At 36.8% G+C, this 25,772-nt stretch overlaps 1 protein-coding gene across 4 annotated transcripts in view; it reads right to left on the bottom strand.

Annotated features, from left to right (window-relative positions):
• Positions 1 to 25,772, bottom strand: part of CTBP1 (C-terminal binding protein 1) — a 561,086-nt gene that overhangs the window by 291,070 nt on the left and 244,244 nt on the right. For all 4 annotated transcript variants that reach the window (XM_073649110.1, XM_073649113.1, XM_073649109.1 and 1 more), the window contains exon 2: positions 4,379 to 4,538. In XM_073649110.1, coding sequence (XP_073505211.1) covers positions 4,379 to 4,436 — 58 coding nt within the window. In that variant the 5' untranslated portion in view covers positions 4,437 to 4,538. The remainder of the gene's footprint in view (positions 1 to 4,378; positions 4,539 to 25,772) is intronic.

The following is a 25,772-nucleotide window of genomic DNA, read 5'->3' as shown; positions in this document are numbered from 1 at the left end:
AGTAAGGAAATGGAAGAACACAGGGACAGTTCTTGTTAAGGCCAGAAGTGGCAGTCCAAGAAAAACATCAGAAAGGCAGAGAAGAAGAATGGTGAGATCAGTCAAGGACAATCCTCAGACCACCTCCAGAGAGCTGCAGCATCAACTTGCTGCAGATGGTGTCACTGTGCATCGGTCAGCTATGCAACGCACTTTGCACAAGGAGAAGCTGTATGGGAGAGTGATGCGAAAGAAGCCGTTTCTGCAAGCACGCCACAAACAGAGTCGGCTGAGGTATGCAAAAGCACATTTGGAGAAGCCAATTTCTTTTTGGAAGAAGGTCCTGTGGACTGATGAAACCAAGATTGAGTTGTTTGGTCATACAAAAAGGCGTTATGCATGGCGTCAAAAAAACACAGCATTCCAAGAAAAACACTTGCTACCCACAGTAAAATTTGGTGGAGGTTCCATCATGCTTTGGGGCTGTGTGGCCAATGCCGGCACCGGGAATCTTGTTAAAGTTGAGGGACGCATGGATTCCACTCAGTATCAGCAACTTCTTGACAATAATGTTCAAGAATCAGTGACAAAGTTGAAGTTACGAAGGGGATGAATCTTTCAGCAAGACAATGATCCAAAACACCGCTCCAAATCTACTCAGGCATTTATGCAGAGGAACAATTACAATGTTCTGGAATGGCCATCCCAGTCCCCAGACCTGAATATCATTGAACATCTGTGGGATCATTTGAAGAGGGCTGTCCATGCTCGGCGACCATCAAACTTAACTGAACTGGAATTGTTTTGTAAAGAGGAATGGTCAAAAATACCTTCATCCAGGATCCAGGAAATCATTAAAAGCTACAGGAAGCGACTAGAGGCTGTTATTTTTGCAAAAGGAGGATCTACTAAATATTAATGTCACTTTTCTGGTGAGGTGCCCATACTTATGCACCTGTCAAATTTTGTTTGAATGCAGATTGCACATTTTCTGTTAGTACAATAAACCTCATTTCAAGGCAGAAACATTACTGTGTCCAACAGTTATTACATATATCAAACTGAAATAGCTGTTGCAAAAACACCAATTTTTATAAAACATTAAGCTTAGGATTAATAGGGGTGCCCAAACTTTTTCATATAACTGTAGGTATGGGTATAAACCCTTATATGGGTGTACCCTTTTAAGTTTTATTACTTCACTTTAAAATACAAGAATCTGATAATCTGGCCTTTAGGTCACGAAAAGTCACACACCCCTGCCCTAAAGTTATGACAAGTAGCCCTTGAGAATTGAGCCCCAGATTTATCAAGGAGTTTTCTCCAGTTTTCTGGCGTTAAAGTCCTTAAAGTGTTGCAAAATTTTTGCACAACTCAAAAAAAAAATATTTGAGACTATTGCCATTTTTATGCCAATCCTGGGGCAGTTTCATCCCGACCGTCAGATTAATCATAAATTGCCCAAATTACGCTAACATGTACATCTCCTAGTTGGGGTAATTTTATGGCGGAGACACACGCCTGTTGTACGATGCGCCAAATTCCTGAAGAGGAGTGCACCTCTTAGTTTTTATCAAGATTGCAGTGCGAAACCCCAGTGTTAATGAGTCTTAGGCTTTAGAGTATTCGTGCACCGGAGCTTGATAGATTTGATTGTAAGCTCCACTGGGACAGGCAGCAGGACGGATTGGTGAATTCTCTGTATAGCACTGTGTAATATGTCGATGCTATATTAATGAAAGAGAATAAAAAACAAAGCCATTCATTTTGCAAGAATATGCAATTTTTCAAATGACACGTTTTCATGGCTCAGTTGAGGAGACAGCAGCCTGGAATAATTATTTTCCCCAGTTTTTTCATTGTTTATTTTCTATCTGGAGAATGTATGCATATTAAATTAGAATTTCAGCTGCAACTTGATATTCATTTTGTGTAAAATTCTGCAAATTCAATTACGGCCCCGTGATGAATATTATAGATGAAACGTGCAATAAATCTCACATTTATACAGATAAGTAGCACATGAGAATAAGCAGAGAAATTGCAGGAATATTAAGTTCATAGCATGTCACTGCTCAGCAATAACTACATAATTTAAAGGGAAATATTGGCCGATAAGATAAATTCACGTAAGGACCACTACTGTACTCCATTTAAAGGGAATCTGTCAGTAGGATCAAGTCTTCTAAACCATCTATGTGGACATGTAGGCCATAGGAAGCTGAATAAAATGATACCTTGATATCTGTGATCCGATGTCTTATTCCAGAGAAATCCACATTTTTTTTTCAATATGTAAATGAGCTGTTAAGATCTATGGACCGGGCATAGATCTCCCTAAGGATCTGCATCCAGAGCTTATTGTAAATAAAAGGGGGCATTACCAGTGTGAGACATGTAGATCTGGAGAGCAGACATGTCTTACACTAGTAATGCCCCTTTTTAAGCTCTGGAGGCAGATTCTCAGGGAGATCTATGTCCGGCCCATAGATCTAAACACCTCATTTACATATTTAGGAAAACATGGATTTTTCTGGAATAAGACATCAGATGGCAGACATCAAGACATCATTTTAGTCAGCTTCCTATGACCTGTTGGACGGCTTATAAGTGTTGATCCTTCTGACAGATTGCCTTTACAGGTAAAAATAACCTTTATGTTCATCAATCTGGTTACACCTTTCACCAAGTGTCACGGGTGTGTCAGAGGTGACAGACAGTCGCCCCGCAGTTGGTTGCAGGAGATCTCTACGTTTGGCATTACAGACATCTTCTTAGAGGCTGGCTGTCTCTAAGACCCGGCGGCTACCTCCCTGTGGCTAATTAGCTCCCTGGCCTGGGTATATAAATACCTGGTGTGTCTGAGAGGGATGTGCCGACGATTTTCATTACTACTTGTAAGGATTTAGAAAAAGCAGAACTTCGTCTGGAGCTTGAGGCCGTGTGCGCATTTGTTTGGAGTTGTCTAAAGCTAAGCAATCCCCCCTGTTTGTCTACCCTTATTGTCTATACAGTTTAGTGGAGATCGACTAGTGCTCATCTCCTCCCCTCCCTAGCCTTAGCCATACACCAGGGAAAGTCAGGGCGAGTCACGCGTGCGGCGATTGTTGAAGAGCCAATATAGGGACGGTAGTTGAGACAGGGTGACACTAGACCAGACTAGGAGGTCTCCCCTTCCCCCTTTCCCTAGAGTCTGGGCTCCCTTTCCCTTTTCCCTTTGTGTTGCACTAAGTCTTTCACACACCTGGCATGACATTAAGTCCCAACAAGGTCTCCCCGATTTCACCAGTTGGACCAAGCTATTAAATCAGGCCTGAACTTTGTTGTGGACTCGTATTCCCCATGGCGTAGAATATAAAAGAGATATAGGAGATATTTCACAGTGTCCCGAGCAGCTGTATGTTGTGCCGCCTTGTGAACGCAACTTTAAAAAACTGTGACACAGTGAAAATGCCAAGTTTGATACCACGGACTGTATCTCCCATGTGTTTGTGCCTATATTGTCTAACCACCAATTGAGTGAGCTTCCACATGATCGCAGACTACCAGACATAGGTTTGAAATATTAAATTTGGCTTGATCAGAAGTGGAAAGTTGAGTAGCGGTGGGTGTGATAAACCTAAAGGACAGACACAGGCTACCTAGATCTCCAGGAAGGACACCCTTACACCCTATGAGATATGAGCCCTTGCAGATCAGGAGGATCTCAACAAATGTTGAGAAAGCATTTTGGTGATTACTCCTAGGTCATATCTGCCAACTTTTGGAAGTGGTCCTGCGGTAAATTGCGTAGGGGCAAAATTGTTTTCCATAACTGTTACAATATTTTACAGATCATGCCCCTTATGCAACACTGTTTTGCATCATTTGAAGTGCAGATGGATGCCTACGCTCCATCAGAGGAAGAAGCATCCCGCCATCAAGTGCAAATTCTGGTCTCTGGGAGATTTCCTGAGGCTTTTGTGGTGCCCAGGAGACATTCCAACTCTTCCAAGAGGTCTCCTCATTTTTGGGAACATCTCAGATGTCTTAGGTGTAGCACTTTCCATGAGTGCCTCAGTAATATTTGCAATTTGATGTATCTTTTAATCCATTTTCTGATCAGCGAAGAGAACATTGTTGACCATAAATCCACCCTCCTGCCTGATTTACATTTTTTTTGCCCGCCTCGCTCAGATATCTTTCCTTCGCAACCTGGGACTTGTAGTTTCAGCTTTCAGTACGTGCGATACTACACTGAGGACTGTTGCAGCCAACATCAAGGATCCGAGATGACGGCAGAGGATGAATTGAATCCTGGCAAAACTAGTTAGGTGCACCATGCAACATCCCTAAAATACTTATTTTGTTAATTGCAAATTTAAATTAACATTTTCTGAAGAAAACGTGAGATCCTCACCTTCAAATATCCGATCTAATCTCTGGCGTTTCACTTTGTGTTTGTCCATGAGAGACATGAGACTTGGGCACCACCAGTTGTCCCCAGGCAGTTTTCCACAACTGGCTCAAGGATAGTCCACCACCGAAAATATAACCTTGTTTTCCAAGAAGAAAATTACCTGAAAAAAATATATAAACATTAATGTCCATAATGTAAACCCCAGAACGTATCCTCGGCCTTATATAACCCATGGGTCATGATAATATACTTTACCTAACCAAGGTTTAATATCAAAATATCTGGACATTGAAGACACATGGGGGTTATGTCCCAGACTTCAAAATTCAAAAAACTTCTAAATTATATCATTCAGAGCCACAAAACACACCCAAAATGCCGACTATTTCTCTTAAAATGGTTCCCTGGGACTAGTACGTCTTTAGATTCGTACACTGCTGTGTGGTGGGAGTGGTGTACACATCCATAGACATATTGAAACCGTGTACTGGATTTTCCCTCTCTAAGCCACTCTGTTCTTCAGCCCTATTCTCAGACAGGGAAAGTCCCATACTGTACTGTAGTATTGATAATGTATCCTCAGCCACTACTTTCCAATTTATAGGGTCTAACACCAAGAAGCCTCAGTCCCCCCAATCAGCTGAATGAGGGGGTCATAATGCTCCACGTACTTGACTACCCTTCAGTTTTTACAAAGATACAGAACCAGACATACAGCACTAAAACAGCTTAGTGTGGGGGTCTAGGTCCTGAGACCCCCAGCAGTCTCTCTGTATTCTACTCTGAAGAGCTCTCACTGTAGTGAGAGCAGTGTATGGACCAGTAGCCAACTACTGCTCAGAAAGAACAGCACACTATAATCACACAATCTGTGTACAGGATTTTCCTTCTCTGAGTCTCTCCATTCCCCATTTCTGTCCTCAGACAGGGAAAGTCCCATACTAGGATTGTTTGAATACAGTGTACAGGTCTTGAAGAGCAGCAGTTGAAAGCAGCTTCAAAAGGAGCATAAACTGGCCATTGAAACAGCACAGCAGCATGTCGTTTGATTACTCTTTAAACAGTATCTGTCAGTAGTTTTTTTTTGTTTATGTGAGAGCAGTATGACGTAGGGGCAGAGAGCCTAATTCTAGGGATGTATCACTTGCTCAGCAGCTTGCTGTAGTTTTAATACAATCAGTGTTTTATCAGCAGGAAATTATCACTACCGGACTAGGTGTCACGAGCCTGAAAGTCCAGCTAATCTGTGTAACCCTGCCCCCACCACTGATTGGCAACCTTCTGACAATGTATACAGGAAGCTGCTAATCAGAGGTGGGGGCTGGGTTATACACAACCCAGCATTCATTGAACTGCTATATCTAGAATAGAAAAAACAGGGATTTTATCAAAACTACACCGAGCAGCCCAGTAAATGATACATCACCGGAATCAGGCTCTCTGCTCCTACATGATACTGCTCTTTGATTACCTACTGACAGATTCCCTTTATTGAAGGCATATCATAAACTATGAACACTCTTGAGTTATTAGAACGGAGATACAGTACTGGACATAGTCACCCTCGTTGTTCCTAGAGATACAAGGTACGTGGCACTCATCGGCCTGGGAACGTGGCTCGCGTGGCTATCAATACGTCTCAGGAAACCCTTCCTTATTAAAATAAACGTCTTCAAAAACCTGACAGTCCTGCTAGGAGATTCATTGCAATGGTGGAAGGTAGGGAGAGACAGAACTGATTCATTGCAGAGTAAATAATTAAAAGGACAGCCACCATTAGGGGGCGCTAGGGAGCTTCCAAGTATACGCTATACACAACAATAACAGACCTAAAGCATAGACAGGTTGTGCAGTTTAATCCATCTAACTAATCCTACATCGCCCTTGTAAAGAATTCCAAGAGCAAAAAGACAGAATCCTTAAATTATATGAGATAAGAAAAACGTGCCTGCTCTCTTACAGAAACAGCGCCACCGTTAACCACAGGTTGTGTCTGATATTGCAGTTTAGCTTCATTAAAGTGAATGCTGCAATCAATACCTGGGGACAAATGTGGTGCCGTTTCTGATAACAGCCTTGTCTTTCTAATCTTATACAACCCCTTTAAACTACCAAAACAATGGACCGATTGCTCTTTTCTGTAGCCCAATTCTATATTTTGAAGGAGAATAAAGAAAAAAAAAAAGATTATTAAAAGCAGGATAAAAAGCTGGAGAGCCTTCAGAGAATTTGCACAATTTTTCATTCTGCAGCGGCTGCACAGAACGGCTTGTTAGCCGAACACATAAGACCATTTACTGGTGAGATACATCTTAATGTTTCAATGACAGAAAATATCAGCACTCAATACATAAAAGCTTGTGGAGCCAATTCAAGGACACATTACTCAGGAAGAAATCACATCGACTGCGGAAAAGTGACGAATAAACCCCAGAAAAGAATACATGGATTACATCTCATATATCTAAGTTCCCAGATCTTCCGTCAGTCCCCATACAATTTGCATAGACTGGGGTAAAAGAAGTTTAAAGGAGGGTCAATCAATTTGTTATATTGGCAATATGTGCAGAAATAGGGAAAGATACAGTTATATGAAAAAGTTTGGGCACCCCTATTAATCTTAAGCTTAATGTTTTCTTAAAATTGGTGTTTTTGCAACAGCTATTTCAGTTTGATATATGTAATAACTGTTGGACACAGTAATGTTTCTGCCTTGAAATGAGGTTTATTGTACTAACAGAAAATGTGCAATCTGCATTCAAACAAAATTTGACAGGTGCATAAGTATGGGCACCTCACCAGAAAGGTGACATTAATATTTAGTAGATCCTCCTTTTGCAAAAATAACAGCCTCTAGTCGCTTTCTGTAGCTTTTAATGAGTTCCTGGATCCTGGATGAAGGTATTTTTGACCATTCCTCTTTACAAAACAATTCCAGTTCAGTAAAGTTTGATGGTCGCCAAGCATGGACAGCCCTCTTCAAATGATCCCACAGATGTTCAATGATATTCAGGTCTGGGGACTGGGATGGCCATTCCAGAACATTGTAATTGTTCCTCTGCATGAATGCCTGAGTAGATTTGGAGCGGTGTTTTGGATCATTGTCTTGCTGAAAGATCCATCCCCTGCGTAACTTCAACTTTATCACTGATTCTTGAACATTATTGTCAAGAATCTGCTGATACTCAGTGGAATCCATGCGTCCCTCAACTTTAACAAGATTCCCGGTGCCGGCATTGGCCACACAGCCCCAAAGCATAATGGAACCTCCACCAAATTTTACTGTGGGTAGCAAGTGTTTTTCTTGGAATGCTGTGTTTTTTTGGCGCCATGCATAACGCCTTTTTGTATGACCAAACAACTCAATCTTGGTTTCATCAGTCCACAGGACCTTCTTCCAAAAAGAAATTGGCTTCTCCAAATGTGCTTTTGCATACCTCAGCCGACTCTGTTTGTGGCGTGCTTGCAGAAACGGCTTCTTTTGCATCACTCTCCCATACAGCTTCTCCTTGTGCAAAGTGCGTTGTATAGTTGACCGATGCACAGTGACACCATCTGCAGCAAGTTGATGCTGCAGCTCTCTGGAGGTGGTCTGAGGATTGTCCTTGACTGATCTCACCATTCTTCTTCTCTGCCTTTCTGATGTTTTTCTTGGCCTGCCACTTCTGGCCTTAACAAGAAATGTCCCTGTGTTCTTCCATTTCCTTACTATGTTCCTCACAGTGGAAACTGACAGGTTAAATCTCTGAGACAGCTTTTTGTATCCTTCCCCTGAACAACTATGTTGAATAATCTTTGTTTTCAGATCATTTGACAGTTGTTTTGAGGAGCCCATGATGCCACTCTTCAGAGGAGATTCAAACAGGAGAACAACTTGCAAGTGGCCACTTTAAGTAGCTTTTCTCATGATTGCATACACCTGGCTATGACGTTCAAAGTTCAATGAGGTTACAAAACCAAAAAAAAGTGCTTTAATAAGTCAGTAAAAAGTAGGTAGGAGTATTTAAAACAAGAAAATGATAAGGGTGCCCATACTTATGCACCTGTCAAATTTTGTTTGAATGCAGATTGCACATTTTCTGTTAGTATAATAAACCTCATTTCAAGGCAGAAACATTACTGTGTCCAACAGTTATTACATATATCAAACTGAAATAGCTGTTGCAAAAACACCAATTTTAAGAAAACATTAAGCTTAAGATTAATAGGGGTGCCCAAACTTTTTCATATAACTGTAGGTGATAAAAGTATGATCACTAAAGGTCCGATCACTAAAACCCCCAGAGATCACGAAAATGTCCCTAAAGTTCTCTATCTGGATGGAGGCGTAGTGAGCATGTGCGACCATTGATCCAGGTGTAACACGGGTACTTTAGATGCAGCGACACAGAAACACAGAGCAGCCAATAAAGGGTTAATAAACAGGGGAAGTTTATAATAACAGGGTAAATCTCCACACAGGGAGTATCAGGGGAAAATATGGGGAAAAACAAGGGAAGTAGCAGGTAAAAGTCTTTAACTGACAGTTCACAGTTTAACTAGATATAGCAGAGTCAAACCGGTTGTAAACGACAGTTTTTACACTTAGCTGACTCTTTTCCTCCACAATTCAGTTGCCAGCTGAGGCGGGTGTTGATTTCTTCATCAGGCTTCCCCGCCCAAACAATGCTCCGTCTTCTGGCGGCAGCGGGAGGTCTCCGGTTTTACCTGCTGAGCCCCTAGTCCATAACACGGCACCTCACGTGCTCGGCTCCACCGACCCTGCGTCTCTTCTCTAGTCAGCTTGACTCCTCCGGTCCACTGCACTCGGCTCTTGCTCCCAGTACTGGAGCCAGGAGCCTGGACCCTCTCACGCTGCTCTGCTGAGCAGGACCCAGCTCCGCTTTCCCGCGCAAACGTCCTTGTCTCTTCCTCTCTCTACCCACGTCACCAGTCTCTCGGTCTTCCCAGTCACCTGACTCCTGTGCTCGCAGTCTCTCTTCCCCCTGCAACCAGAGGCACGGCCCCGGCAGTTCCGGATCCCTTGCTCTGAAAGTACTTACACCCCGGTCTTCCCCCTTACACAAGAGTGGTGGTCACACATGCTCATTACTGTTCCTTTCACACAGGAGATTTTGGGCCTCACTGTTCTCGGGATTAATCATTAGCTGGGTCCCCAATGATCACACATGTGTCATCCAACATGGATAGGTGACAAATGTTGTTTATGGGAAAACCCCTTTAAGGATGACCTGTCACTTGCCATAAAATGTAAATTTTTTACCTGGTGTAAATGCCGCTGTTCTCCTGAATCCGCCGTTATTTTTCTTTTGTTCCTGGGCCTCTCTGTTCCTGAGATATGGCCACATTTTCTCTGTATGTAAAACTAGTCTTGTTAGCCAAATAGGCATGGTCATTGACTCTTCTATGTGGGTGTGTTTTGAGGGCCACGCCTCCTTGGCTAACAAGACTAGTTTTACATGCAGAGAAGAAGAGGCCGTATCTCAGGAATGGAGAGGCGCAGGAACAGAAGAAAAACATTGCCGGATTCATGAGAACAGCGGCATTTACACCAGGTTAAAAAATATGTATTAATTATTTATTCCAAGTGACAGGTCCTCTTTAAAGGGGTATTCCCATCTCCAAGATCCTATCCCAATATGTAGTAGATGTAATAAAAATAATATTAGCAAATACCTTCAATTAGAAATGTAGTATAGTATTTTGCATTCACTGTGTCTCTTTCCTCATGCACGGGCATTGCAGGACCTTAGGTATCCATGGTTACGTCCACTGATAAAATGACAGTTAGTTAGCTAGCTGCTAGTGGTCGTAACCGTGGATACCTAAGGTTCTGTATTGCCTGCACATGAGATAAGTGGCATAGCGAATCAAAAATACTATACTATATTTCTAATTGGAGATATTTGCTGATATTATTATTATTATTACACCTATTACATATTGGGATAGGATCTTGGAGATGGGAATACCCCTTTAAGGCTCTGTTAATGCCACTTTTCCTTTTAGTCATTGGTTCCTGACTTTGGATAACAAGAATAGAGTAGTTTGCTGCTCTATTCTTACTGTCAAAAACACAAAAGACAAATGACAACCCCATTAAATAAATGTGAATGAGATCCTTCAGATTTCAATAGGATCCATGAAACAAAAACCTAAAGAGATGGACTGGAATATAAGTTGGTGTGCATGCGGTGTGTAGGCGCATGTTCACACTGTCCACTAAACAGAAAAGGATCCATGCCCACTATACATTTTTGTCTGACTGTAGCCACCATTAGAGGAAGCCTACAGAAAATCGATTTACATAATTTCTGTGAAACTCTATTAAATGCAAATTTAGGATATGTTTCTCCCTGAGAAACTGCCTTTATAGCTTAAAAGGAGGGAGTTACCAGTGTGAGACATGTAATAACCGACAGTCTGCTCTCCTGATCTACATGTTTCACACTGGTAACTCCACCTTTGATTTACAATAATCTCTGGAGGCAGATTCTCAGGGAGATCTATGTCCCGCCCATAGATCTTATCAGCTCATTTACATATTAAGAAAAAAGTGGATTTCTCTGGAATAAAACATCGGATAGCAGATATCAAGGTATCATTTTATTCAGCTTCCTATGACCTCCATGCCCATATAGATGGCTTAGGAGGGTTGATCCTACTGACAGATTCTCTTTAAGTAATTAGCATTAAAGCACATAATAGGAATGTACCTATCAAAATGGTGTTGGACTTGTGGACTTCTGCTGATGTTTTTACTGACGAGTCATGAGATTGGAGAACTCAAAACATATAGTAAGCCCCATACTGAGAAACGCCTACCGCTGCCTCAATCCATCTATAGACCGTAGGACGTGAGACCCCACAGATGGCAATCTGTATACAAGTAATATATCACAGTAAATAACCCATAATTAATCAATACATAAACATCAGTGAGAATGAAATGACTTATAAAAAGTAAAACAAAACTGGATAGAAACATTTGCTTAGAAAGGTGGCAGGATAGGTTTTGGCTGCACAAGAACAACTGAAGCCTTAAGGTAATACTGTTGGAGAATCACAAATAGAGTCTTATTAAAGGGACGGCCGAAGAGACAAATGCCCTGGGGCGTTCCTCATAGACATCCACAACACTCATTACAATGTGTCAGCCACAAGACTGATGATTAAAAAGTCACTTTACCCCTGATATCTCCACACTTTATAAATAAACTTTTATTTATTAAGCATATATCAGTACTAGTAAGACACTGTATGGCAGTGTTAACTCTTTGTTATTCTAGTGGTACTATATTTACGCACTATATTTCAGTATTATTTAAAAAGCTCCATTACTTGGTAGGTGGTGCTATTTATCTGCATTATATGGCCACATTATTTAAAACCTATTAAGCTCTTTTATTTGCTATTTTGGTGGTGCTATTTGAGTGCATTATATGGCGACATTATTTAGAACCTATTAAGCTGTTATGTGATAATGTGAATGTGCTACTCTTCTGCATTATATGATGGCATTATTTAGAACCTATAACGCTCTGTTACATGGTATTCTGGTGGTACTATTTATGTGCATTATATGGCGACATTATTTAGAACCTTTAACGCTCTGTTATATGGTATTCTGGTGGTGCTATTTATGTGCATTATATGGTGGCATTATTCAGAACCTATTAAGCTCTGTTATGTGGTAATGTGAATGTGCTACTCTTCTGCATTATATGATGGCATTATTTAGAACCTATACCGCTCTGTTACATGGTATTTTGGTGGTACTATTTATGTGCATTAAATGGCGACATTATTTAGAACCTATACCGCTCTGTTACATGGTATTTTGGTGGTACTATTTATGTGCATTATATGGCGACATTATTTAGAACCTATAACGCTCTGTTACATGGTATTCTGGTGGTACTATTTATGTGCATTATATGGCGACATTATTTAGAACCTATTAAGGTGTTATGTGACAATGTGAATGTGCAACTCTTCTGCATTATATGATGGCATTATTTAGAAACTATACCGCCCTGTTACATGGTATTCTGATGATACTATTTATGTACATTATATGGCGACATTATTTAGAACCTATAATGCTCTGTTGCTTAGTATTTTAGTGGTACTATTTATGTGCATTATATAGCAACATTATTTAGAAGCTCTGTTATGTGATAATGTGAAGATGCTACTCTTCTGCAATACATTATGGCATTATTTAAAACCTATAACGCTTTTTTACATGGTATTCTGGTGGTGCTATTTATGTGCATTATATGGCGACATTATTCAGAACCTGTTAAGCTCTGTTATGTGGTAATGTGACGGTGCTACTCTTCTGCATTATACTGTGGCATTATTTAGAACCTATACCGCTCTGTTACCTGGTGTTTTATATGCTATGTGCATTATATATTTTGAACTATTAAGCTCTCTTACGCTGTATTTTCGCAGTGCTGTTTTTGTGCATTATATGGTGTCATTATTTTGAACCTATAAAAACTCTGTTACTTTGTGTTCTAATGAAAATAATTTTGTGCATTATATGACGATATTATTTAGAATCTACTATCTGTTATTTGGTATTGTGGTGGTGCTATTTTTCTGCATTATATGGCGGCATTATTTACATATTGATAATGTTTTTCTCAGGGGTCTCCACTGATTTGCCTAAGCCTCATCCCCCACGCCATGTCAGGCTTCTATACTCGTCTATTGACCATACTAATACTGCCACATTGCACTACACCTAATAAGATGATAACTGCAATACCTTGTCATACATCATGTACAATTGCCAGCTCCAAGCTATATCATGCGAAGAACTGCGCTCAATCCATCCTCTATAAATTCTGTCTTATACCCAATCTTTAACCACCGGTGACATCTTGACAAATTGCAAAGATAATGAATTGTCATTGGCTGTTCTTTCCAATCACCGTAGAGCGACGGCTCGCATTGAACCTCTTTATTTCAGCTGCCTGGACTCCATGCTGTCACCAGAATCAATCAGCTTCCCAGAGATCTGTATCATCACCTGCACCCCCCACCCAAAGTCCCACCACAACACCGAGCTCTGCACTGAGAGAGGATGGAGATCTCAGGAATTAATCCTAGTGGTGTAATACAGACTTCTCCTTGTATTGTTCTCATGGCTTCCAGGTCGTGTCAGACAGAATGTTAGGAAACACAATCGGATGAGAGCAGATACATTCACTGACACAACAAACACACTTGTAATAAAACCAGCACTGGCTATTGTAATTAATTGTCCGCAGCCTGAGCAATTATGTGACCGGCTTATGTTACCAAAGAGGGACAGGAGAACGGCATTTATACTGATTACACGTAACTACCAGGGAGTCTACAGTATGATGATGGAATCGTATCACTGGAAAGAGCAGGAACAGTTACAATCAATGAATGGGTCAACATACGTATCTGGTCAAGAATATCACTAGTATAATACTGCCCCTATGTAGAAGAATATAACTACTATAATACTGCACCTATGTACAAGAATATAACTACTATAATACTGCCCCCTATGTACAAGAATACAACTACTATAATACTGCCCCCTATGTACAAGAATACAACTACTATAATACTGCCCCCTATGTACAAGAATACAACTACTATAATACTGCCCCTATATACAAGGATCTAACTACTATAATACTGCCCCTATGTAGAAGAATATAACTACTATAATACTGCTCCTATGTACAAGGATCTAACTACTATAATACTGCACCTATGTACAAGAATATAACTACTATAATACTGCCCCCTATGTACAAGAATACAACTACTATAATACTGCCCCCTATGTACAAGAATACAACTACTATAATACTGCCCCCTATGTACAAGAATACAACTACTATAATACTGCCCCTATATACAAGGATCTAACTACTATAATACTGCCCCTATGTAGAAGAATATAACTACTATAATACTGCTCCTATGTACAAGGATCTAACTACTATAATACTGCCCCCTATGTACAAGAATATAACTACTATAATACTGCCCCTATGTACAAGAATATAACTGCTATAATACTGCCCCTATGTACAAGAATATAACTACTATAATACTGCTCCTATGTACAAGAATATAACTACTATAATACTGCCCGCTATGTACAAGAATACAACTACTATAATACTGCCCCCTATGTACAAGAATACAACTACTATAATACTGCCCCCTATGTACAAGAATACAACTACTATAATACTGCCCCCTATATACAAGGATCTAACTACTATAATACTGCCCCTATGTAGAAGAATATAACTACTATAATACTGCTCCATGTACAAGAATATAACTACTATAATACTGCCCGCTATGTACAAGAATACAACTACTATAATACTGCCCCCTATGTACAAGAATACAACTACTATAATACTGCCCCCTATGTACAAGAATACAACTACTATAATACTGCCCCCTATATACAAGGATCTAACTACTATAATACTGCCCCTATGTAGAAGAATATAACTATTATAGTACTGCTCCTATGTACGAGGATCTAACTACTATAATACTGCTCCTATGTACAAGGATCTAACTACTATAATACTGCCCCCTATGTACAAGAATATAACTACTATAATACTGCCCCTATGTACAAGAATATAACTGCTATAATACTGCCCCTATGTACAAGAATATAACTACTATAATACTGCTCCTATGTACAAGAATATAACTACTATAATACTGCCCTATGTACAAGAATATAACTACTATAATACTGCTCCTATGTACACGAATATAACTACTATAATACTGCTCCTATGTACAAGAATATAACTATAATACTGTCCCCTATGTACAAGAATATAACTACTATGATACAGCTCCTATGTACAAGAATACAACTACTATAAAATACTGCCCCCTATGTACAAGAATACAACTACTATAATACTGCCCCCTATACATAAGGATCTAACTACTATAATACTGCCCCTATGTAGAAGAATATAACTACTATAATACTGCTCCTATGTACAAGGATCTAACTACTATAATACTGCTCCTATGTACAAGGATCTAACTACTATAATACTGCCCCCTATGTACAAGAATATAACTACTATAATACTGCCCCTATGTACAATAATATAACTGCTATAATACTGCCCCTATGTACAAGAATATAACTACTATAATACTGCTCCTATGTACAAGAATATAACTACTATAATACTGCCCGCTATGTACAAGAATACAACTACTATAATACTGCCCCCTATGTACAAGAATACAACTACTATAATACTGCCCCCTATGTACAAGAATACAACTACTATAATACTGCCCCCTATATACAAGGATCTAACTACTATAATACTGCCCCTATGTAGAAGAATATAACTACTATAATACTGCTCCATGTACAAGAATATAACTACTATAATACTGCCCGCTATGTACAAGAATACAACTACTATAATACTGCCCCCTATGTACAAGAACACAACTACTATAATACTGCCCCCTATGTACAAGGATCTAACTACTATAATACTGCCCCTATGTAGAAGAATATAACTATTATAATACTGCTCCTATGTACAAGGATCTAACTACTATAATACTGCTCCTATGTACAAGGATCTAACTACTATAATACTGCCCCCTATGTACAAGAATATAACTACTATAATACTGCCGCTATGTACAAGAATATAACTGCTATAATACTGCCCCTATGTACAAGAATATAACTACTATAATACTGCTCCTATGTACAAGAATATAACTACTATAATACTGCCCTATGTACAAGAATATAACTACTATAATACTGCTCCTATGTACAAGAATATAACTACTATAATACTGCTCCTATGTACAAGAATATAACTATAATACTGTCCCCTATGTACAAGAATATAACTACTATAATACAGCTCCTATGTACAAGAATACAACTACTATAATACTGCCCCCTATGTACAAGAATACAACTACTATAATACTGCCCCCTATATACAAGGATCTAACTACTATAACACTGCCCCTATGTAGAAGAATATAACTACTATAATAATGCTCCTATGTACAAGGATCTAACTACTATAATACTGCTCCTATGTACAAGGATCTAACTACTATAATACTGCCCCCTATGTACAAGAATATAACTACTATAATACTGCCCCTATGTACAATAATATAACTGCTATAATACTGCCCCTATGTACAAGAATATAACTACTATAATACTGCTCCTATGTACAAGAATATAACTACTATAATACTGCCCGCTATGTACAAGAATACAACTACTATAATACTGCCCCCTATGTACAAGAATACAACTACTATAATACTGCCCCCTATGTACAAGAATACAACTACTATAATACTGCCCCCTATATACAAGGATCTAACTACTATAATACTGCCCCTATGTAGAAGAATATAACTACTATAATACTGCTCCATGTACAAGAATATAACTACTATAATACTGCCCGCTATGTACAAGAATACAACTACTATAATACTGCCCCCTATGTATAAGAACACAACTACTATAATACTGCCCCCTATGTACAAGGATCTAACTACTATAATACTGCCACTATGTAGAAGAATATAACTATTATAATACTGCTCCTATGTACAAGGATCTAACTACTATAATACTGCTCCTATGTACAAGGATCTAACTACTATAATACTGCCCCCTATGTACAAGAATATAACTACTATAATACTGCCCCTATGTACAAGAATATAACTGCTATAATACTGCCCCTATGTACAAGAATATAACTACTATAATACTGCTCCTATGTACAAGAATATAACTACTATAATACTGCCCTATGTACAAGAATATACCTACTATAATACTGCTCCTATGTACAAGAATATAACTACTATAATACTGCTCCTATGTACAAGAATATAACTATAATACTGTCCCCTATGTACAAGAATATAACTACTATAATACAGCTCCTATGTACAAGAATACAACTACTATAATACTGCCCCCTATGTACAAGAATACAACTACTATAATACTGCCCCCTATATACAAGGATCTAACTACTATAATACTGCCCCTATGTAGAAGAATATAACTACTATAATACTGCTCCTATGTACAAGGATCTAACTACTATAATACTGCTCCTATGTACAAGGATCTAACTACTATAATACTGCCCCCTATGTACAAGAATATAACTACTATAATACTGCCCCTATGTACAAGAATATAACTGCTATAATACTGCCCCTATGTACAAGAATATAACTACTATAATACTGCTCCTATGTACAAGAATATAACTACTATAATACTGCCCGCTATGTACAAGAATACAACTACTATAATACTGCCCCCTATGTACAAGAAAACAACTACTATAATACTGCCCCCTATGTACAAGAATACAACTACTATAATACTGTCCCCTATATACAAGGATCTAACTACTATAATACTGCCCCTATGTAGAAGAATATAACTACTATAATACTGCTCCTATGTACAAGGATCTAACTACTATAATACTGCTCCTATGTACAAGGATCTAACTACTATAATACTGCCCCCTATGTACAAGAATATAACTACTATAATACTGCCCCTATTTACAAGAATATAACTGCTATAATACTGCCCCTATGTACAAGAATATAACTACTATAATACTGCTCCTATGTACAAGAATATAACTACTATAATACTGCCCTATGTACAAGAATATAACTACTATAATACTGCTCCTATGTACAAGAATATAACTACTATAATACTGCTCCTATGTACAAGAATATAACTATAATACTGTCCCCTATGTACAAGAATATAACTACTATAATACTGCTCCTATGTACAAGAATATAACTACTATAATACTGCCCCTATGTACAAGAATATAACTACTATAATACTGCCCCCTATGTACAAGAATATAACTACTATAATACTGCAACTATGTACAAGAATATAACTGCTATAATACTGCCCCTATGTACAAGAATATAACTACTATAATACTGCTCCTATGTACAAGAATATAACTACTATAATACTGCCCTATGTACAAGAATATAACTACTATAATACTGCTCCTATGTACAAGAATATAACTACTATAATACTGCTCCTATGTACAAGAATATAACTATAATACTGTCCCCTATGTACAAGAATATAACTACTATAATACAGCTCCTATGTAGAAGAATACAACTACTATAATACTGCCCCCTATGTACAAGAATACAACTACTATAATACTGCCCCCTATATACAAGGATCTAACTACTATAATACTGCCCCTATGTAGAAGAATATAACTACTATAATACTGCTCCTATGTACAAGGATCTAACTACTATAATACTGCTCCTATGTACAAGGATCTAACTACTATAATACTGCACCCTATGTACAAGAATATAACTACTATAATACTGCCCCTATGTACAAGAATATAACTGCTATAATACTGCCCCTATGTACAAGAATATAACTACTATAATACTGCTCCTATGTACAAGAATATAACTACTATAATACTGCCCGCTATGTACAAGAATACAACTACTATAATACTGCCCCCTATGTACAAGAATACAACTACTATAATACTGCCCCCTATGTACAAGAATACAACTACTATAATACTGCCCCCTATGTACAAGAATATAACTACTATAATACTGCCCCTATGTACAAGAATATAACTGCTATAATACTGCCCCTATGTACAAGAATATAACTACTATAATACTGCTCCTATGCACAAGAATATAACTACTATAATACTGCCCTATGTACAAGAATATAACTACTATAATACTGCTCCTATGTACAAGAATATAACTACTATAATACTGCTCCTATGTACAAGAATATAACTATAATACTGTCCCCTATGTACAAGAATATAACTACTATAATACTGCTCCTATGTACAAGAATATAACTACTATAATACTGCCCCTATGTACAAGAATATAACTACTATAATACTGCCCCCTATGTACAAGAATATAACTACTATAATACTGCCCCTATGTACAAGAATATAACTACTATAATACTGCTCCTATGTACAAGAATATAACTACTATAATACTGCCCCTATGTACAAGAATATAACTACTATAATACTGCCCCCTATGTAAAAGAATATAACTACTATAATACTGCTCCTATGTATAAGAATATAACTACTATAATACTGCCCGCTATGTACAAGAATACAACTACTATAATACTGCCCCCTATGTACAAGAAAACAACTACTATAATACTGCCCCCTATGTACAAGAATACAACTACTATAATACTGTCCCCTATATACAAGGATCTAACTACTATAATACTGCCCCTATGTAGAAGAATATAACTACTATAATACTGCTCCTATGTACAAGGATCTAACTACTATAATACTGCTCCTATGTACAAGGATCTAACTACTATAATACTGCCCCCTATGTACAAGAATATAACTACTATAATACTGCCCCTATTTACAAGAATATAACTGCTATAATACTGCCCCTATGTACAAGAATATAACTACTATAATACTGCTCCTATGTACAAGAATATAACTACTATAATACTGCCCTATGTACAAGAATATAACTACTATAATACTGCTCCTATGTACAAGAATATAACTACTATAATACTGCTCCTATGTACAAGAATATAACTATAATACTGTCCCCTATGTACAAGAATATAACTACTATAATACTGCTCCTATGTACAAGAATATAACTACTATAATACTGCCCCTATGTACAAGAATATAACTACTATAATACTGCCCCCTATGTACAAGAATATAACTACTATAATACTGCCCCTATGTACAAGAATATAACTGCTATAATACTGCCCCTATGTACAAGAATATAACTACTATAATACTGCTCCTATGTACAAGAATATAACTACTATAATACTGCCCTATGTACAAGAATATAACTACTATAATACTGCTCCTATGTACAAGAATATAACTACTATAATACTGCTCCTATGTACAAGAATATAACTATAATACTGTCCCCTATGTACAAGAATATAACTACTATAATACAGCTCCTATGTAGAAGAATACAACTACTATAATACTGCCCCCTATGTACAAGAATACAACTACTATAATACTGCCCCCTATATACAAGGATCTAACTACTATAATACTGCCCCTATGTAGAAGAATATAACTACTATAATACTGCTCCTATGTACAAGGATCTAACTACTATAATACTGCTCCTATGTACAAGGATCTAACTACTATAATACTGCCCCCTATGTACAAGAATATAACTACTATAATACTGCCCCTATGTACAAGAATATAACTGCTATAATACTGCCCCTATGTACAAGAATATAACTACTATAATACTGCTCCTATGTACAAGAATATAACTACTATAATACTGCCCGCTATGTACAAGAATACAACTACTATAATACTGCCCCCTATGTACAAGAATACAACTACTATAATACTGCCCCCTATGTACAAGAATACAACTACTATAATACTGTCCCCTATATACAAGGATCTAACTACTATAATACTGCCCCTATGTAGAAGAATATAACTACTATAATACTGCTCCTATGTACAAGGATCTAACTACTATAATACTGCTCCTATGTACAAGGATCTAACTACTATAATACTGCCCCCTATGTACAAGAATATAACTACTATAATACTGCCCCTATGTACAAGAATATAACTGCTATAATACTGCCCCTATGTACAAGAATATAACTACTATAATACTGCTCCTATGCACAAGAATATAACTACTATAATACTGCCCTATGTACAAGAATATAACTACTATAATACTGCTCCTATGTACAAGAATATAACTACTATAATACTGCTCCTATGTACAAGAATATAACTATAATACTGTCCCCTATGTACAAGAATATAACTACTATAATACTGCTCCTATGTACAAGAATATAACTACTATAATACTGCCCCTATGTACAAGAATATAACTACTATAATACTGCCCCCTATGTACAAGAATATAACTACTATAATACTGCCCCTATGTACAAGAATATAACTACTATAATACTGCTCCTATGTACAAGAATATAACTACTATAATACTGCCCCTATGTACAAGAATATAACTACTATAATACTGCCCCCTATGTAAAAGAATATAACTACTATAATACTGCTCCTATGTATAAGAATATAACTACTATAATACTGCTCCTATGTACAAGAATATAGCTACTATAATACTGCTCCTATGTACAAGAATATAACTATTATAATACTGTCCCCTATGTACAAGAATATAACTACTATAATACTGCCCCTATGTACAAGAATATAACTACTATAATACTGCCCCCTATGTAAAAGAATATAACTACTATAATACTGCCCCTATGTACAAGAATATAACTACTATAATACTTCCCCTATGTAGAAGAATATAACTACTACAATACCGCCCCTATGTAGAAGAATATAACTACTATAATACTGCCCCTATGTACAAGAATATAACTACTATAGTACTGTTCCTATATACAAGAATATAACTACTATAATACTGCCACCTATGTACAAAAATATAACTACTATAATACTGCCACCTATGTGCAAGAATATAACTACTATAATACTGCCTCCTATGTACAAGAATATAACTACTATAATACTGCCCCCTATGTATAAGAATATAACTACTATAATACTGCCTCCTATGTACAAGAATATAACTACTATAATACTGCCCCTATGTATAAGAATATAACTACTATAATACTGCCCCCTATGTAAAAGAATATAACTACTATAATACTGCTCCTATGTATAAGAATATAACTACTATAATACTGCTCCTATGTACAAGAATATAGCTACTATAATACTGCTCCTATGTACAAGAATATAACTATTATAATACTGTCCCCTATGTACAAGAATATAACTACTATAATACTGCTCCTATGTACAAGAATATAACTACTATAATACTGCCCCTATGTACAAGAATACAACTACTATAATACTGCCCCCTATGTACAAGAATACAACTACTATAATACTGCCCCCTATGTACAAGAATACAACTACTATAATACTGTCCCCTATATACAAGGATCTAACTACTATAATACTGCCCCTATGTAGAAGATTATAACTACTATAATACTGCTCCTATGTACAAGGATCTAACTACTATAATACTGCTCCTATGTACAAGGATCTAACTACTATAATACTGCCCCCTATGTACAAGAATATAACTACTATAATACTGCCCCTATGTACAAGAATATAACTGCTATAATACTGCCCCTATGTACAAGAATATAACTACTATAATACTGCTCCTATGTACAAGAATATAACTACTATAATACTGCTCCTATGTACAAGAATATAACTATAATACTGTCCCCTATGTACAAGAATATAACTACTATAATACTGCTCCTATGTACAAGAATATAACTACTATAATACTGCCCCTATGTACAAGAATATAACTACTATAATACTGCCCCCTATGTACAAGAATATAACTACTATAATACTGCCCCTATGTACAAGAATATAACTGCTATAATACTGCCCCTATGTACAAGAATATAACTACTATAATACTGCTCCTATGTACAAGAATATAACTACTATAATACTGCCCTATGTACAAGAATATAACTACTATAATACTGCTCCTATGTACAAGAATATAACTACTATAATACTGCTCCTATGTACAAGAATATAACTATAATACTGTCCCCTATGTACAAGAATATAACTACTATAATACAGCTCCTATGTAGAAGAATACAACTACTATAATACTGCCCCCTATGTACAAGAATACAACTACTATAATACTGCCCCCTATATACAAGGATCTAACTACTATAATACTGCCCCTATGTAGAAGAATATAACTACTATAATACTGCTCCTATGTACAAGGATCTAACTACTATAATACTGCTCCTATGTACAAGGATCTAACTACTATAATACTGCCCCCTATGTACAAGAATATAACTACTATAATACTGCCCCTATGTACAAGAATATAACTGCTATAATACTGCCCCTATGTACAAGAATATAACTACTATAATACTGCTCCTATGTACAAGAATATAACTACTATAATACTGCCCGCTATGTACAAGAATACAACTACTATAATACTGCCCCCTATGTACAAGAATACAACTACTATAATACTGCCCCCTATGTACAAGAATACAACTACTATAATACTGTCCCCTATATACAAGGATCTAACTACTATAATACTGCCCCTATGTAGAAGAATATAACTACTATAATACTGCTCCTATGTACAAGGATCTAACTACTATAATACTGCTCCTATGTACAAGGATCTAACTACTATAATACTGCCCCCTATGTACAAGAATATAACTACTATAATACTGCCCCTATGTACAAGAATATAACTGCTATAATACTGCCCCTATGTACAAGAATATAACTACTATAATACTGCTCCTATGCACAAGAATATAACTACTATAATACTGCCCTATGTACAAGAATATAACTACTATAATACTGCTCCTATGTACAAGAATATAACTACTATAATACTGCTCCTATGTACAAGAATATAACTATAATACTGTCCCCTATGTACAAGAATATAACTACTATAATACTGCTCCTATGTACAAGAATATAACTACTATAATACTGCCCCTATGTACAAGAATATAACTACTATAATACTGCCCCCTATGTACAAGAATATAACTACTATAATACTGCCCCTATGTACAAGAATATAACTACTATAATACTGCTCCTATGTACAAGAATATAACTACTATAATACTGCCCCTATGTACAAGAATATAACTACTATAATACTGCCCCCTATGTAAAAGAATATAACTACTATAATACTGCTCCTATGTATAAGAATATAACTACTATAATACTGCTCCTATGTACAAGAATATAGCTACTATAATACTGCTCCTATGTACAAGAATATAACTATTATAATACTGTCCCCTATGTACAAGAATATAACTACTATAATACTGCCCCTATGTACAAGAATATAACTACTATAATACTGCCCCCTATGTAAAAGAATATAACTACTATAATACTGCCCCTATGTACAAGAATATAACTACTATAATACTTCCCCTATGTAGAAGAATATAACTACTACAATACCGCCCCTATGTAGAAGAATATAACTACTATAATACTGCCCCTATGTACAAGAATATAACTACTATAGTACTGTTCCTATATACAAGAATATAACTACTATAATACTGCCACCTATGTACAAAAATATAACTACTATAATACTGCCACCTATGTGCAAGAATATAACTACTATAATACTGCCTCCTATGTACAAGAATATAACTACTATAATACTGCCCCCTATGTATAAGAATATAACTACTATAATACTGCCTCCTATGTACAAGAATATAACTACTATAATACTGCCCCTATGTATAAGAATATAACTACTATAATACTGCCCCCTATGTAAAAGAATATAACTACTATAATACTGCTCCTATGTATAAGAATATAACTACTATAATACTGCTCCTATGTACAAGAATATAGCTACTATAATACTGCTCCTATGTACAAGAATATAACTATTATAATACTGTCCCCTATGTACAAGAATATAACTACTATAATACTGCTCCTATGTACAAGAATATAACTACTATAATACTGCCCCTATGTACAAGAATACAACTACTATAATACTGCCCCCTATGTACAAGAATACAACTACTATAATACTGCCCCCTATGTACAAGAATACAACTACTATAATACTGTCCCCTATATACAAGGATCTAACTACTATAATACTGCCCCTATGTAGAAGATTATAACTACTATAATACTGCTCCTATGTACAAGGATCTAACTACTATAATACTGCTCCTATGTACAAGGATCTAACTACTATAATACTGCCCCCTATGTACAAGAATATAACTACTATAATACTGCCCCCTATGTACAAGAATATAACTGCTATAATACTGCCCCTATGTACAAGAATATAACTACTATAATACTGCTCCTATGTACAAGAATATAACTACTATAATGCTGCCCTATGTACAAGAATATAACTACTATAATACTGCTCCTATGTACAAGAATATAACTACTATAATACTGCTCCTATGTACAAGAATATAACTATAATACTGTCCCCTATGTACAAGAAAATAACTACTATAATACTGCTCCTATGTACAAGAATATAACTACTATAATACTGCCCCTATGTACAAGAA

Source organism: Phyllobates terribilis, unplaced genomic scaffold (assembly GCF_046119375.1).
Source record: "Phyllobates terribilis strain yellow unplaced genomic scaffold, ASM4611937v1 Scaffold_1__5_contigs__length_1240528914, whole genome shotgun sequence".
Lineage (NCBI taxonomy): Eukaryota > Metazoa > Chordata > Amphibia > Anura > Dendrobatidae > Phyllobates > Phyllobates terribilis.
This window is presented reverse-complemented; position numbering and strand designations above follow the sequence as displayed.